The sequence below is a fragment of the Melospiza melodia genome, chromosome 2 (genome assembly GCF_035770615.1).
Source record: "Melospiza melodia melodia isolate bMelMel2 chromosome 2, bMelMel2.pri, whole genome shotgun sequence".
In the NCBI taxonomy this organism is placed as follows: Eukaryota; Metazoa; Chordata; class Aves; order Passeriformes; family Passerellidae; genus Melospiza; species Melospiza melodia.
In genome coordinates, this window is record NC_086195.1 from 65,319,508 (window position 1) to 65,334,549 (window position 15,042).

The 15,042-nt window shown below is 53.3% G+C and overlaps 2 protein-coding genes across 2 annotated transcripts; both read right to left on the minus strand.

The window, feature by feature from the left end:
* Positions 1-1,213: 1,213 nt before the first annotated feature.
* On the minus strand, positions 1,214-5,030 carry LOC134414991 (C-type lectin domain family 4 member E-like). Its single transcript, XM_063150315.1, has 6 exons — positions 4,928-5,030; positions 3,893-4,024; positions 3,364-3,456; positions 2,889-3,040; positions 2,529-2,656; positions 1,214-1,822 (listed from the first exon to the last, which is right to left on the minus strand). The coding sequence occupies exons 1-6, from the start codon at positions 4,965-4,967 to the stop codon at positions 1,675-1,677; spliced, it is 693 nt and encodes a 230-aa protein (XP_063006385.1). The 5' UTR covers positions 4,968-5,030; the 3' UTR covers positions 1,214-1,674.
* A 5,023-nt stretch (positions 5,031-10,053) lies between these two features.
* LOC134414287 (C-type lectin domain family 4 member E-like) lies at positions 10,054-14,517 on the minus strand. Its single transcript, XM_063148639.1, has 6 exons — positions 14,298-14,517; positions 13,300-13,401; positions 12,167-12,259; positions 11,708-11,859; positions 11,354-11,475; positions 10,054-10,636 (listed from the first exon to the last, which is right to left on the minus strand). Exons 1-6 carry the CDS (start codon positions 14,335-14,337, stop codon positions 10,489-10,491), a joined length of 657 nt encoding a protein of 218 aa, XP_063004709.1. The 5' UTR covers positions 14,338-14,517; the 3' UTR covers positions 10,054-10,488.
* Positions 14,518-15,042: the final 525 nt, after the last annotated feature.

Here is a 15,042-nt window from a genome sequence, read left to right on the forward strand (position 1 = left end):
AAGAGCAGAAATTTTTGTGAACACGTGAGAAGGGACAAGCCAGGAGACAAGCTGGGACAATAAGTGATGTGGGAAGTAGAGAAATGAACTCAAACCAGAGAAGAACACATGCCTGCAAGGCAGATGCATGCAAATACACAGTGGAGAAGAAAGTCAACATGCAAATAAACTCTGAGGCAAGTGGACAAAATGCTGCTTTGCAGGGATGAGCTGTACCCCCATAAGAGTCCCAAAACCAGAAGGGCTGTCTGGCAGTGGGTCCCCAGGAGAGGCACACTGACTCTGGGTCTAGACGTGTGACCTAGGGGGGCTGAAGGGAGTTGTATTGTGCTCTCAGCCAGAGACCTGGGCTTAGGCAGAGCCAGCAGGGAATGAGAGTAGGCTGAGGCAAAGAGAGAGAAATGGCGTCAAGAAATAGCTTAAGTAGGAGTTGTGGGGAAAGGAAAGGCTTGGAACTGGGAAGAAAGCAATGGGAGCAAGGGAGAAGCATCTCAGGCCCAAAGAGGCCCTGAAGACATTGCTGATCATGTTCCCACCACAGGACACCAAGGGACATCAACTCAAGTGGCATCAGAGAAGGAGTTAGTTCTGCATAAAACACACATCTGCACTGGGAACCTGGAGAGGACCAGGACACCAGGAAAGGGAAGGGAGGATATTTGCAGCACGCCGCTTCTCCAGTTCTCTGGTACCACCACAAGTTTCTGCTGACAACTGCTTTCTCACAGCTGCCTGTGACACTTCTCCACATTTGCTTGTGTTATTGACTGTATCCTGTGGAATGAAGTCCAATCCCTGCCAGTGTCCATACTACAGCAGTGGAAAAGGCCTTGTAGAGAGGGAATTTGTACACAAGAACATTGTTATAGGACAAAGGGGAATGGCTTTAAACTGACAGAGGGAAGGTTTTGATTAAATATTAGGGAGGAGTAGTGGTTCCTTCGTTATATTTAGGAAAGTGAGGTGGAGAGGCACTGGAACCAGTTTCCCATAGGAGATGTATCCCAACTGTAATATGTTCAAGGCCAGGCTGGATGGGGATATGAGCAATCTGGTCTAGAGGAAGGGGTCCCTGCCCATGATCCAGGGGACTTGAAACTAGATTATCCTTAAAAGTCTTTTCCACCCCAAACCATTCCATGGTTTGTGGATTATTTCCCCACAGTCTAGAGACGGAAAAGGAGAGACAGATATGCACACAGAGCACAGGGCCTTTCTTCATTAGTCCGATACTGTATTTTCTCTTGTCTAAGATTTCAGAATTTGTTCAGCAAAACCAGTACAGCTAGAGGACATTTTGTGTGTGACTCAACAAAAAGCAAACAGCTCTGCTCAAGGAGACAGAGGACATTGAATCTCAGGATATCTGCCTTCTATTCCAGCGCCTTCCTCCTGGAGAAGTCCATCTCTTTTCAGCCAGAGGCTGCTGGAACCACATAGAGAGAAGAGGACTCAAGAACACAGGAGATGCTCCAAAGAGCCTGAGCCTCCCTGTGTTCCCTGAGCCAGCACATGCACTGGGGATGCTGGACAAAGCTCATTTCATTTCCACACACGTGGTCCCACCCCAAACAGTGAAGATGTGTCAGAGCTCCCCACCCTTCCCAGCACAGCCAGAGCTGTTCCCAGCTCCCTGCTGAGCTCCCAGCTTCACTCAGAACAGGGGCATTTCCATCACACAGTTACTGCTGCAGCTTCACAAATTCGATGACACTCCAAATTTGATATGACGTCATTCCAGTTGTTGGGAGTTGGTGTAGGCACATGAATTACGGTGCAATTTTCACCATCTAAATAATTTGGTTCTCCTTTTCTCCAGAACCTGGGACACAGATAGGCTTGTTACTCCCCAGTGCCCACTGTAAAGCACTGCAGGAAAAGGCCACAATGGGATACCAGACTTGACAACAAGAGACACAAATTCCCAATGCTGATCCATGGACTGAAGCAATGCCCTTCCTCCCACTCCATATCCCACTGGCACCCGTGGCACATGGAAACCTGCCTCCTTCCTACAGCCTTCCAGCACAACAGAGCCCCCCTGCCCCATCCTGCTGGGGGCAACTGCTCACCACCACTCACCCCATGCACCTCACTCCCAGCAGAGGCCCGTGCTGCACTCCAGGGCAAGTTTGTTCTCCAGAAGAAGGCACAGCAAGGACAGTCCTGGTGCTCTCTCCCTGTGCCCCATCTCTTTCCTTGAATTCCAGCACAGCCATTTTGCTCACATAAATGCAGTGAATGGAGGTCAGGCCGGGCTGGTCATCAGGGTTCTGAAGGGCCCTTGCAGCCAGCAAGTGGAAGTTATTTCTATGCCTACATGATTTACTTCCATGTCACAAGTAGTTAATTCATAACCAGTACCCAGAACCTGGTGTCCTACACAGCCCTCTCCTGCTGTATCTTTGATCTCTGAAAGGCAGTGGTTGACAACTCCCTTTTATGAACCACCTGATGCTCTCACAGGACAGCTACTTTCTTTCCCTACCAGGAGTCACACCAAGCACTCTTCATCCAGAGATACTCACGCTGCTGTCCCATTGTAGGGAGTCTTGTCCACCCACTGCCACTGGCCCTCCTGCTCTGCAAACAGTCCAATGTAGAAATTGTCTGGTTTAGGTTGTTTAGATTGACTTATCTGCTCAGAGAGAAATTCCTGGCAATCAGAGAGAGAGAGTGCAATGTCCATGAGTGGCAGGACTGAGTACAGAGAGGCATCAGGAATCCCCATGATGTGGGGCTGGTGGCAGAGGGGGCTGGTGCTGCAGAGGTGCAGACAGGACCTTCCCCCTCCCCTGCAGGACAAGGAGGGGCTCTGAGTCCCCTCCAGGGCCCAGCACTGCGGCTCTGCCTGCTGGGTCCCTCTCTCTGGGGCCCTGTGCACTCACCTGCTCTGCCTTGCTGGTGATCACCACCAGCTGGGAGCCCATCCCAGTGCAGTTCCGTGCACTCTCATCCCATGACATCATGTCAGGGGACAGGAAATAGCAGCTTCCTTGAAACCTTCTCCAGCCCTTTGGGCAGCACATCCAGCCTCGGTCTGTGCAGGGAGAGGACAGACAGATGCAGGCTACTAACAAGAGATGGTCATTGCAGACATCCAGGTTTTCCAGGGACAGTGCTCATGTCCTCCTCAGTGACTTTTCCTGACAGAAAGTGCTTGAAGAAACAGGGATAGTACAGACATTCCTTCCCATTGCTTTGGGGTATGAGCAGTGGGCCTTGGGTACCCAAAGCCAAGGTAATCCTTGTAAGGGCATCTCAGGGCTCTGCAAAGTTCCTTTGGGGATGTGCTTTGACCTGCCCTGGCACAGCCCCTTGAGGCCCTTGGCCCCAAGGAAGAGGGGACATTGGGCTACTGACCTGTGCCTTGTGGCACCGCTGAGTCGCACTCCCACTCCGAGAACTGCTGCTGCAGGGCTGAGGGCTGGTCACTGCTGTGGCAGAAGGGAACCACTGCAAAGGGACAGGAAAGGCAGCAGGATTAGCCCTTGCTCCCAGCTCCTCACACAGCATCTCTGGCCCCTGCACATTCCTTCCACCATTTCCCCAGCAAGCACGCTCCCAGCTGTCACCTCTCCTGGCCCACCCCAGGGGCACAGCTCCTTCCCAGCCAGAAAGAGCCCTGTGCCTTCCAAGTGAGACAGCAGAGGGACCCCTGGAAGCACATCCCACTGGGGACATGCCACACACAGGGCAGCAGGGAGCCCTCCCAGCCACAGCCACTGTGCCATGCACACACCCCCAGCCCAGCTGCCAGTCTACAAAGCAGCCTCTCCTTGTCACCCTCTGTCTCTTCCTCAGCTACACAGCAACAGGCCCCTGGGGGAGCCACCCTCAGCTGGGCCTGTTCCATCAGCAACAGCCAGTGCAGGTGAAGGGAATCACTTACAGCTGCAGCTCCTGAAACCAGGGTACAGCACAAACAAGAGGCACAAGGTCCCAATGGCAGCTTTGATTGCAAGGGCAAAAATAAGGAAGACCCAGATCTTCAGCCAGGAGCAGCCTCTCTCTTCTGCTGGGGCTGGAAAACACAAAGCAAGAGTGAGCATGTCCCAGCCCAGAGTTAGGAGCAGGATAGCCCAGGGGCCTCTGTTCCCCAGCACCCTGCTGCTCCCTTCTTCCAAGCACTGGGAGCCCCTCAGGTGCTGGAAGCAGGTCCTGCTGCCTGTCCCCAGCAGGGGCTCAGAGCCATAGAGTACAGGAGCACAGGGGCTGCCCTGAGGCTGCTTTTCTATTTCCCTGTTTATCACAAGACCTGCCTGGATTCTGCCCAACCCTCACTCCCCCTTTGTCCTGTCAGACCTCCTTTCTCCTCAACACATCTTCCATCTTGCCTTCCATTACCCTGTCTGTCCCTGAATGCTCTTTGTGGAGCTCCCTCCTCTTCCTCTCTCTTTGGAGCTTCTTTCCCTCACTCCCTGCATTTTGCCTCTGTCCCATCAGCCCCTTTCTGCAGTGGCACAGTCCCCCAAAGCAGTGAGTGCCCAGCTCAGGGTGTGCAGAGCCAGACCCACAGAGGGATTGTTTCCACAGGGGGAAAAGGCACGTGGGAGCTCTTGGGGAGCCCTGGCTGGGGTGTCCTTGGAGACAGCAGAGATGGGAGCAGGCACTTGTGCTCAGAGTGATGCAGAGAGCTTTAGCAGGGCAATGACAGAAGGACAGCCCCCTTCAGCCCCATTGCTTACAGGCACAGCACTGAGGGAATAGCAGGGCACGCTCTGCCTGCACTTCCATTCCCCCTGGCTCTAGGAAAAGCTCATTCTGCCAGCCTGGCCACTGCCCACTGCCCTCATCTCTTGCTTTGCTCTTGCCCTGAGCCCCATCTCCTGGGGCCCACTGCACCATGCCCAGGATCCATCCCAGCCCTGCCTTTCCCCAACCCCTGTGGCAGGAGGACAGAAAGGAAGGAAGGTTTGGGGCTTACCTGCACTTCCAGGACTGACTCTCCCTTGGCCATTCATCATCTCTGTAGGAGGATCACTCTTCTCCAAGGGTCCCTGTTACCAGTGTGGGCACAAACAGCCTTCAGCCTTCCTCCTGCACAGGACACCTCCCACTCTGGTGAGGGGCCTGCACAGGCTCTAATCTGATGTGCTGAAAAAGCCATATCCTGGGTGTAACCACAGCACAGGAGATGGGGGAACTTTCATCATTACCTAGCCCAGACATGTCACACAATGCTCACTGCAAAACACCAAGTCACCTAGACAAAGGAAAGCAGATGAAGGAGAGCATCACTGCAGCTCACACAGTCTCCCTTTGCCCAGCCTCAGGCACTTACACAGGTCATCCATGGCCTTCCCTCTCTGCTGCCTGCTCTCCCCTGCTGAGGCTCCATGTGTGTGACAATACACACATGGCCAGGTATATTTGGCATTGGCTAGCAAAGGGTTAAACCCACTGAGCACAGCCTCCAAAAGGGAACCAAAAATGAGAGGCAAGCAGATCTGTGACTGAGTCTGGGCAGTGACCATTGACAACATGAGCCCAGAAATCCTGAGCACAACAGAGAACTTGTTTCAGACACTGTTTTGGTCTCATTGCATTGGAAGGGAGCTGGGCTTTGAGCAAAGGGGTTCAGCATGACCTGGCACTGTGGGGCAGAAGGATCACTTGGCAGTGCCAGAGTCCATGTGCATGACAGATCATGAAGTCTCACTTGGTTGTGACTGCAAATGCTGCAGACATACGTGGAACATGCTGAGATGTTCCATCAGCTGGTTTCTCCTGTGAAGAGGAATGCATGGGGGCAGAGACAGGAATAGGAGAGCTCACAGCAGCAGCACAGGCATTTCAGCTGAGGCATCACAAGATCAGGGTATAGAACTGCTTACAAGGGAGGACAAGGCTGAGCTCTCTGTAGAAGACATCCCCTGATTCTGTTATTTTGTGCACAACAGGCTGCAGGCAGGGTCAGAGCCTACATTTCTAAACATCTCTATGTAAGCAGTGTTCACAAGCTCTCACCCCACAGAAAAACACATTCCCAAGACTTGTGGAACCTCCAGCCTCCCACCAGCCATGCAGGAAGGGCAGCTGCAAGCACACATCCCCTTTGTGGGAGCAGGGCTTCCCCTGGTCCCACACACTTCCTGCTGGAGATGTGGGGTACCTGAGAATCCACAGCTCTCCCAGCAGCCTGTGAAGCACAGGTGAAAGCACAGGGTCACACTGTCACACTGCAGAACTGTGGGTGTGTGCCTGCTGCTCCCTCAGTGCCATCAGTGAGGTCACCCACAGCACTCAGCTGCCAGGGAGCTTCTTACACACAGAGGTGGCCAAGCTGCAGAACACCCTGGGCTCCATGGCCACTTCCTTCCCTCTTCTCTCTCCATTCTTTCTCTTACCATGTTCTTCCTTCATCTGAACTTTGTTTTCAGACTGTTTCTTCTGTGTCTCAGAAGCCTTTCCCTAATGCCCTGGTTACTGTTAAGCTGGTGTCCATGTTCTCCTGTAACAGCAGTGGTTTGGGTCAAAAGCCCCTGACAGCTGCAGCTTTTGAACTCCCACAGCTGTCTGCATTCACACTCCCATTCCTGTCACTTGCTGCTGTCCAGGCCATCTGACCAATAGGAAGTGGGATGGGTAAGGCTGGAGAGGGTTCCAAGTCCAAAGAACAGCAAGTGTGCTCCTGTTCAGAAATGAACTTGGTGGAGGACATATTCAGTAGTTGATGGCCGTTTCTCCATCAACCTGAATCCCCTGAGCACTCCTGCTATCCACTTTTCTGGAATTCCAAATGATTTGAAGGCAAAGACTTATCTGCAGCAATGACATAAGGGCAAGGAGCCTGGAAGGAAATACTAACAAAGAGGAAGGCAGAAAGCACAGGCAAGTGCTAGCAGCACAGACAGGAAGAGAGAATCAATCCCAGAGAAAGTTGTTCCCACTGTGCCTGGTTGCTTTCCCCTCTCACAGCCTGAAATCCAGCCCCACAGCCCTGAGCCCCAGCAGTGGGTGAGGGCCGCTCGCAGAGGCAGCTGTCACGCTCTGCAACTTGTGCTGCAGTTTCTGAGCTTTGTTTTCAGCAGGAAAGATGAATTCAGTCCAGGAGGAAATTGGAGGATCATTACCATGGATCTTTCTGAGACAGGTTGTGGAGGACCCAAGGAGGAAATGGACTCTGGTGGCTCTCACACTCCCCAGTGAGGCAGAACTGCTGGGCAAGTAGAGGCTGAGTGGCAGCTTATCTGCAGTAATTCTGAGATGTTGGGATGCAGAATCATGGGAGAAGGCAGCAGGGCAAAAGCCAGGCTCACAACCAGAGGCTTTAGAAGGGCAAACAGTGGCCAGTTTGAGCATTTGTTTGCAAGACTCCCTTGGAAGACTCCCACTCTGATGATGTGCTTTTGCATTGATCCCCACCCTGTGGGAGCCTGTGTCCTTGCTTTCCAAGACATCTGTTCAGCCAATGTGTGCAAGCACCAACTTAAGAGAGCCTCTCCAGCCCATTGTGCAGCACCTCCAGTCTCACCTGGGCAGCAATAGCAGGACACACAGTGAACGTGCCCAAGACAGAGAGGGAATGTGTTCTTTTATCTGGAGAGTCCCCAGAGGCATGGGGACAAGGCTGGATTGTTCTCTGCAGGCTGCTCCTCAGGCAGCTGAGCACAGCACTGCCCATGCGTCCTAGTGACTGACAGCAAATTGCCAATCTCCTTGCAAAGCCAGTCTTTGCCAGTCAGGAGTAACAGACAGCAGCTTCCTAGGCCCTGACAAGGCAAATGGAGCATCTTTGGGATGGACCTCCTGCACATGAAGACAGGCTGAGTCAGAAGTGTTCAGAGCAGAGGAGGGAGGGAGGCTACCCACTGCCTGACCATCAGTCTCCCACACAATATTCCATCTCAGCAAAGTGGGGATGCAGGCTGCAGCATTCATACCCACCTCAAAGACCCTCTGTGTGTAACTGCTGGCCTCCCATTGTCCTCGGGATGAGGTTTCCTCCATCAGGCATTTTCTACTTCAGCTTCAGATATTTGCAGACAATGGCTCTCACTGCTGTGGGAGATTGTTCCAGCCCTGCTGTCCTGCTGCCTTCTGGAGGATTACAACACAGGCTGCACCTTTCACATTAGTCAGCTCCCCATGGCTCCACAAGTGGAGAGGTGTCACCCTGCACCATGGCCTTGTCACATCTTGCATGGAAGGATGAGCTCCAGGACCTGGGGGCTCAGGGCTCAGAGGGACATGGAGACAAACTCTTCCAGATCCTGATTCATCCCAAATTCCCCAGATCAATCACCCTTGTTCTCTTCCTGCCCTGTTTGTAGGGGAAGCAGTCCTGCATGGAATCCTGCCTTCTTCCTACAGCCAAGGGGAGGGGGCCGTGTCCAGACCCAGCAGGGGCTGCTGCTCACCACAGGCTGAGCCCAGGAGTGGACAGCCAGCAGAGGAGCCTGCTGGTCAGCTCTGTCCTTCAGGGACTGTGCACCCTCACTGGCTGCACCACAGCAGGCCTAAGCCTCCTGTGCAGGGCTGGCTCTTGTGTGGAGGAGGGCAGACAGGAAATGTGCTCCTTGTCCTGCTTGTGTGCTAAGAGTTATGGCAGAGGGGAGGCCTAAAGGGGATCCTGCACGGCAAAAGCCAGAAACGTGTGGGAATGGTGCTGAAGGCCCCAGACAAAGCAGCCCTTTCCAGCCAGTGGCAAGCCCAGCAGCCCAGGCTGGTGCTGGGAGAAGCTGTGCCACTGCAGGCTGTGCTTTCCAGGTGTAGAAGAGAGGCCCTCACCGGCAGGACCACATTGTACAGCTGTAAACAGACATTTTCTCTGAAGGATTTCATCCTGCTGCAGCCAGGGAGAGGAACAGGAACAGGCAGCTCTTTGAGTTGGGATCAGTGCCTACTGCCTGTGCTGATTTGTGTGGTATTTTGCATGTATATGTCCTCTTTCTTCCACATGTCCCAAGATATGTAGGACCTACTGTCCCTCCACGCTGTGTCTCACTGCTGCCTCGAGCTGTGCATGTGACCTGCAGCCACCTGCAGCACCTGCACTGCTGTTCATGCAACTGTTCCCACTGGATTAGGAAGCCAAATCTCCTGGGCACCTTGTCTCCAGAACAAATTCCCCTCTCTCCCTGGGACACAGAGGGAGGATTCATTTCCATAGGTAGGACAGAGGCGCACAGACAGGAGCTGAACACCCCATTGCATTCCCTGTGAGGAGCTGGCACTGTTCCCTCAAGGCAGCTTGGGCCCTTGGTGCTTCCTGAGGAAAGAGAAGCGAGGACACAGGAGGCAGGAAGTGGGAAGAGATGGAGCAAAGGAAGATCCATGGTGTCCAAAGGCCTACAGCAGGACATGAAGGCAATGCAACAGGCACTGATGTTCTGGATGGGATGTCATGTGCAGCAGGAGCCCTGTCCCATCAGCCTCCTCTGCAGCATGGTCTGGCCTGGGCAGGCATGCCATTCCTGGCACCACTGAGGATTTGGCTTTTTAGGAGTCCTGCTGCCTCAGGTGAGCCTGGGATCAGCTCTGCGTCAGGCAGAGGACTTTTCCCTCCAGGTGGATCTGAATGGCCAGTGTGGATTGTTTCTCTCCATGGAAATGATGTCAGAGACAGAGGGTTGGGGCGCAACCTAAAAGAATTGGGATTGTTCAGCATGGGAAAGAGGAGATTCCAAGTTGGTCCTATAGCAGTCTTCCAGAAGGATTCTAGGAGGGCTGGAGAGAGACTTGTAACAAGGGCAACACAAGGCAGAGGGAAATTGCTTTAAAGTGAAAGAGGGTAGGTTTAGAGTAGGTATTAGGAAGAAATTCTTTTCTGTATGGGTTGTGAGGCACTGGCACATGTTTCCCAGAGAAGCTGTGCATAGCCCAGCCCTGGAAGTGTTCAAGGCCAGGCTGCATGGGGCTTTGAGCAACTTGATCTAGTGAAAGGAGTCCCTGTTCAAGACTCAGTGGTTGAAAACTTGATCCTTAAACGTTCCATACAACCCAAACCATTCAGTGATTCTAGGACTTTACCTCTCCAGCTTAGATATGGAGAAAAAAAGAGATACAGAAACAGGGTACAGAGAATTTCTTCATTGGTGTGATGTTGTATTTTCTCTTTCTAAGATTTCAGAATTTGTTCAGGAAAACCAGTACAGCTAGAGGACATTTTGTGTGTGACTCAACAAAAAGCAAATAGCTCTGCTCAAGGAGACAAAAAACATTGAATATCTGGTAACTGCCTTCAATTCCAGTGCCTTCCTCCTGGAGAAGTCCATCTCTTATCAGCCAGAGGCTGCTGGAACCACATAGAGAGAAGAGGACTCAAGAACACAGGAGATGCTCCAAAGAGCCTGAGCCTCCCTGTGTTCCCTGAGCCAGCACATGCACTGGGGATGCTGGACAAAGCTCATTTCATTTCCACACACGTGGTCCCACCCCACACAGTGAAGATGTGTCAGAGCTCCCCACCCTTCCCAGCACAGCCAGAGCTGTTCCCAGCTCCCTGCTGAGCTCCCAGCTTTACTCAGGACAGGGGCATTTCCATCACACAGTTACTGCTGCAGCTTCACAAATTCGATAATGCCATTCATATGGTCTGACATCATTCCAGTTTTTGTGGGTCCCTTCAGGCAAATGCATTACTGTGCAGTTCTCATTAGGGTCTGGACTTGGTTCCCCGTTTCGCCAGAACCTGGGACACAGACAGGCTTGTTACTCCCCAGTGCCCACTGTAAAGCACTGCAGGAAAAGGCCACAGTGGGATACCAGACTTGAAGGGAACAGACACAAATTCCCAATGCTGATTCATGGACTGAAGCAGTGCCCTTCCTCCCACTCCATATCCCACTGGCACCCATGGCACATGGAAACCTGCCTCCTTCCTACAGCCTTCCAGCACAACAGAGCCCCCCTGCTCCATCCTGCTGGGGGCAACTGCTCACCACCACTCACCCCATGCACCTCACTCCCAGCAGAGGCCAGTGCTGGACTCCAGGGCAAGTTTGCTCTCCAGAAGAAGGCACAGCAAGGACAGTCCTGGTGCTCTCTCCCTGTGCCCCATCACTTTCCTTGAATTTCAGCACAGCCATTTTGCTCACATAAGTGCTGTGGAGGCCAGCCAAGGCCTGTCAAGTCTTAAGGGCTCTTGCTGATGGCAAAATGCAGCTTTTTCTAGGCTGACAGCAATGATTTCCATGTCACAAGTAGTTAATTCATAACCAAAACCCAGCATAGATGGGGCCATGTGAACTGAGTGTACTACAAAGCTCTCTCCTTCTGCATCTTTACTCTCTGCCAAGACAGTGGGGTGACAACTCCCTCTCATGCAGCACCTGAAGCTCTCACAACTCTCCTACTTTCTTTCCATACCAGGAGTCACAACAAACACTCTTCATGCAGAAATACTCACGCTGCTGTCTCATTGTAGGGAGTCTTGTCCACCCACTGCCACTGGCCCACATCATACTCAAACAAACCAATGTAAAAATTAATTTCTTTCAGAGGATGAGTTCCCTGCTCAGTGAGGAATTCCTGGCAATCAGACAGAGAGAGAGCAATGTGCATGAGTGACAGGACTGAGCACACAGAGGCATCAGGAATCCCCATGATGTGGGGCTGGTGGCAGAGGGGGCTGGTGCTGCAGAGGTGCAGACAGGACCTTCCCCCTCCCCTGCAGGACAAGGAGGGGCTCTGAGCCCCCTCCAGGGCCCAGCACTGTGGCTCTGCCTGCTGGGTCCCTCTCTCTGGGGCCCTGTGCACTTACCTGCTCTGCCTTGCTGGTGATCACCACCAGCTGGGAGCCCATCCCAGTGCAGTTCCGTGCACTCTCAGCACAGTTCATGGTGTCAGTGGACAGGAAATAGCAGCTTCCTTGAAACCTTCTCCAGCCCTTTGGGCAGCACATCCAGCCTCGGTCTGTGCAGGGAGAAAACAGACAGATGCAGGCTACTAACAAGAGATGGTGATTGCAGACATCCAGGTTTTCCAGGGACAGTGCCCTTTTCCTGACAGAAAGTGCTTGAAGAAACAGGGATAGTTCAGACATTCCTTCCCATTGCTTTGGGGTATGACCAGTGAGCCTTGTGTACCCAAAGCCAGGGTAATCCTTGTAAGGGGCATCTCAGGGCTCTGCAAAGTTCCTTTGGGGATGTGCTTTGACCTGCCCTGGCACAGCCCCTTGAGGCCCTGGGCCCCAAGGAAGAGGGGACATTGGGCTACTGACCTGTGCCTTGTGGCACCGCTGAGCCGCACTCCCACTCCGAGAACTGCTGCTGCAGGGCTGAGGGCTGGTCACTGCTGTGGCAGAAGGGAACCACTGCAAAGGGACAGGAAAGGCAGCAGGATTAGCCCTTGCTCCCAGCTCCTCACACAACATCTCTGGCCCCTGCACTCTCCTTCCACCATTTCCCCAGCAAGCACGCTCCCAGCTGTCACCTCTCCTGGCCCACCCCAGGGGCACAGCTCCTTCCCAGCCAGAAAGAGCCCTGTGCCTTCCAAGTGAGACAGCAGAGGGACCCCTGGGAGCACATCCCACTGGGGACATGCCACACACACGGCAGGAGGGAGCCCTCCCAGCCACAGCCACTGTGCCATGCACACACCCACAGCCCAGCTGCCAGTCTACAAAGCAGCCTCTCCTTGTCACCCTCTGTCTCTTCCTCAGCTACACAGCAACAGGCCCCTGGGGGAGCCGCCCTCAGCTGGGCCTGTCCCATCAGCAACAGCCAGTGCAGGCGAAGGGAATCACTTACAGCTGCAGCTCCTGAAACCAGGGTGCAGCACCATAAACCCCTAGGACTTACTGGCTCCACTCTGTGGGGAATAATGCACTCTTGGTGACAGGCCACAACCACAATCCCAAGGACTTCCTAGGAACCCAGACACTCATTAGGTCAGGAGTATGGATTAGGAGCTGATCAGTGTGTGCTCAACAATCCAGATGCCTATTTTCATTGATCTTTCAATTTAGAACTATTGTCACTGATGAGCAGACGAATCCCAGTGGCTCCGGTGCCTGATGAGTGAATGGCTGTAATGGAGGAAGGCTCAGAGGAGATGGGCAATGCCTGGCTGAGCACCCCCATTGCCAATAAAGGTGACCTTGTCCCTACCCAAAGATAAAGGACGAGAAGAGAGATGACTTGTGGTTTAGTTCAGCTGAGGGATCTGACCTGCTGTGGAGCTGTTCAATCCTGTAGGGATCAAAAATGGTCATGTCTGGCAGAGCTGTTTTCTACCTTATGCCACAGGCACTTTACCTGCTGGCAGAGGCACTCGGATGTGCCTTTCCCACCTGACCAAGGGCAGCCACCTGAGCCCTTCATCCCAAGGGAATTAAGACACCCTGGAACTCACCAAGCCAGAGGCACAAAGTCCCAATGGCAGCTTTGATTGCAAGAGTAAAAATAAGGAAGACCCAGATGTTCAGCCAGGAGCAGCCTCTCTCTTCTGCTGGGGCTGGAAAACACAAAGCAAGAGTGAGCATGTCCCAGCCCAGAGTTAGGAGCACGATAACCCAGGGGGCTCTGTTCCCCAGCACCCTGCTGTTCCCTTCTTCCAAGCACTGGGAGCCCCTCAGGAAGCAGGTCCTGCTGCCTGTCCCTAGCAGGGGCTCAGAGCCACAGAGTACAGGAGCACAGGGGCTGCCCTGAGGCTGCTTTTCTATTTCCCTGTTTATCACAAGACCTGCCTGGATTCTGCCCAACCCTCACTCCCGCTTTGTCCTGTCAGACCTCCTTTCTCCTCAACACATCTTCCATCTTGCCTTCCATTACCCTGTCTGTCTCTGAATGCACTTTGTGGAGCTCCCTCCTCTTCCTCTCTCTTTGAAGCTTCTTTCCCTCACTCCCTGCATTTTGCCTCTGTCCCATCAGCCCCTTTCTGCAGTGGCACAGTCCCCCAAAGCAGTGAGTGCCCAGCTCAGGGTGTGCAGAGCCAGACCCACAGAGGGATTGTTTCCACAGGGGGAAAAGGCACGTGGGAGCTCTTGGGGAGCCCTGGCTGGGGTGTCCTTGGAGACAGCAGAGATGGGAGCAGGGGCTTGTGCTCAGAGTGATGCAGAGAGCTTTAGCAGGGCAATGACAGAAGGACAGCCTCCTTCAGCCCCAGTGTTTACAGACACAGCACTGAGGGAATAGCAGGGCACGCTCTGCCTGCACTTCCATTCCCCCTGGCTCTAGGAAAAGCTCATTCTGCCAGCCTGCCCACTGCCCACTGCCCTCATCTCTTGCTTTGCTCTTGCCCTGAGCCCCATCTCCTGGGGCCCACTGCACCATGCCCAGGATCCATCCCAGCCCTGCCTTTCCCCACCATTGTGGCAGGAGGAGAGAAAGGAAGGAAGGTTTGGGGGTTACCTGCACTTCCAGGACTGACTCTCCCTTGGCCATTCTTCATCTCTGCAGGAGGATCACTCTTCTCCAAGGGTCCCTGTTACCAGTGTGGGCACAAACAGCCTTCCTCCTGCACAGGGCACCTCCCACTCTGGTGAGGGGCCTGCACAGGCTCTAATCTGATGTGCTGAAAAAGCCATATCCTGGGTGGACCCACAGCACAGGAGATTGGGGAACTTTCATCATTACCTAGCCCAGACATGTCACACAATGCTCACTGCAAAACACCAAGTCACCTAGACAAAGGAAAGCAGATGAAGGAGAGCATCACTGCAGCTCACACAGTCTCCCTTTGCCCAGCCTCAGGCACTTACACAGGTGATCCATGGCCTTCCCTCTCTGCTGCCTGCTCTCCCCTGCTGAGGCTCCATGTGTGTGACAATACACACATGGCCAGGTATATTTGGCATTGGCTAGCAAAGGGTTAAACCCACTGAGCACAGCCTCCAAAAGGGAACCAAAAATGAGAGGCAAGCAGATCTGTGACTGAGTCTGGGCAGTGACCATTGACAACATGAGCCCAGAAATCCTGAGCACAACAGAGAACTTGTGACACTGTTTTTAACTAATGAACTAACTAATTTAATAATATAATTAGAAAAGAGGATGGAGCTTTGGGCAGTGGTGTTCAATATGCCTTCTTTGTGGGCCTGGCGGACAGAAAGGATCATTGGATGGTGCTGGAGTCCCTTTGCATGACAGATCAGGA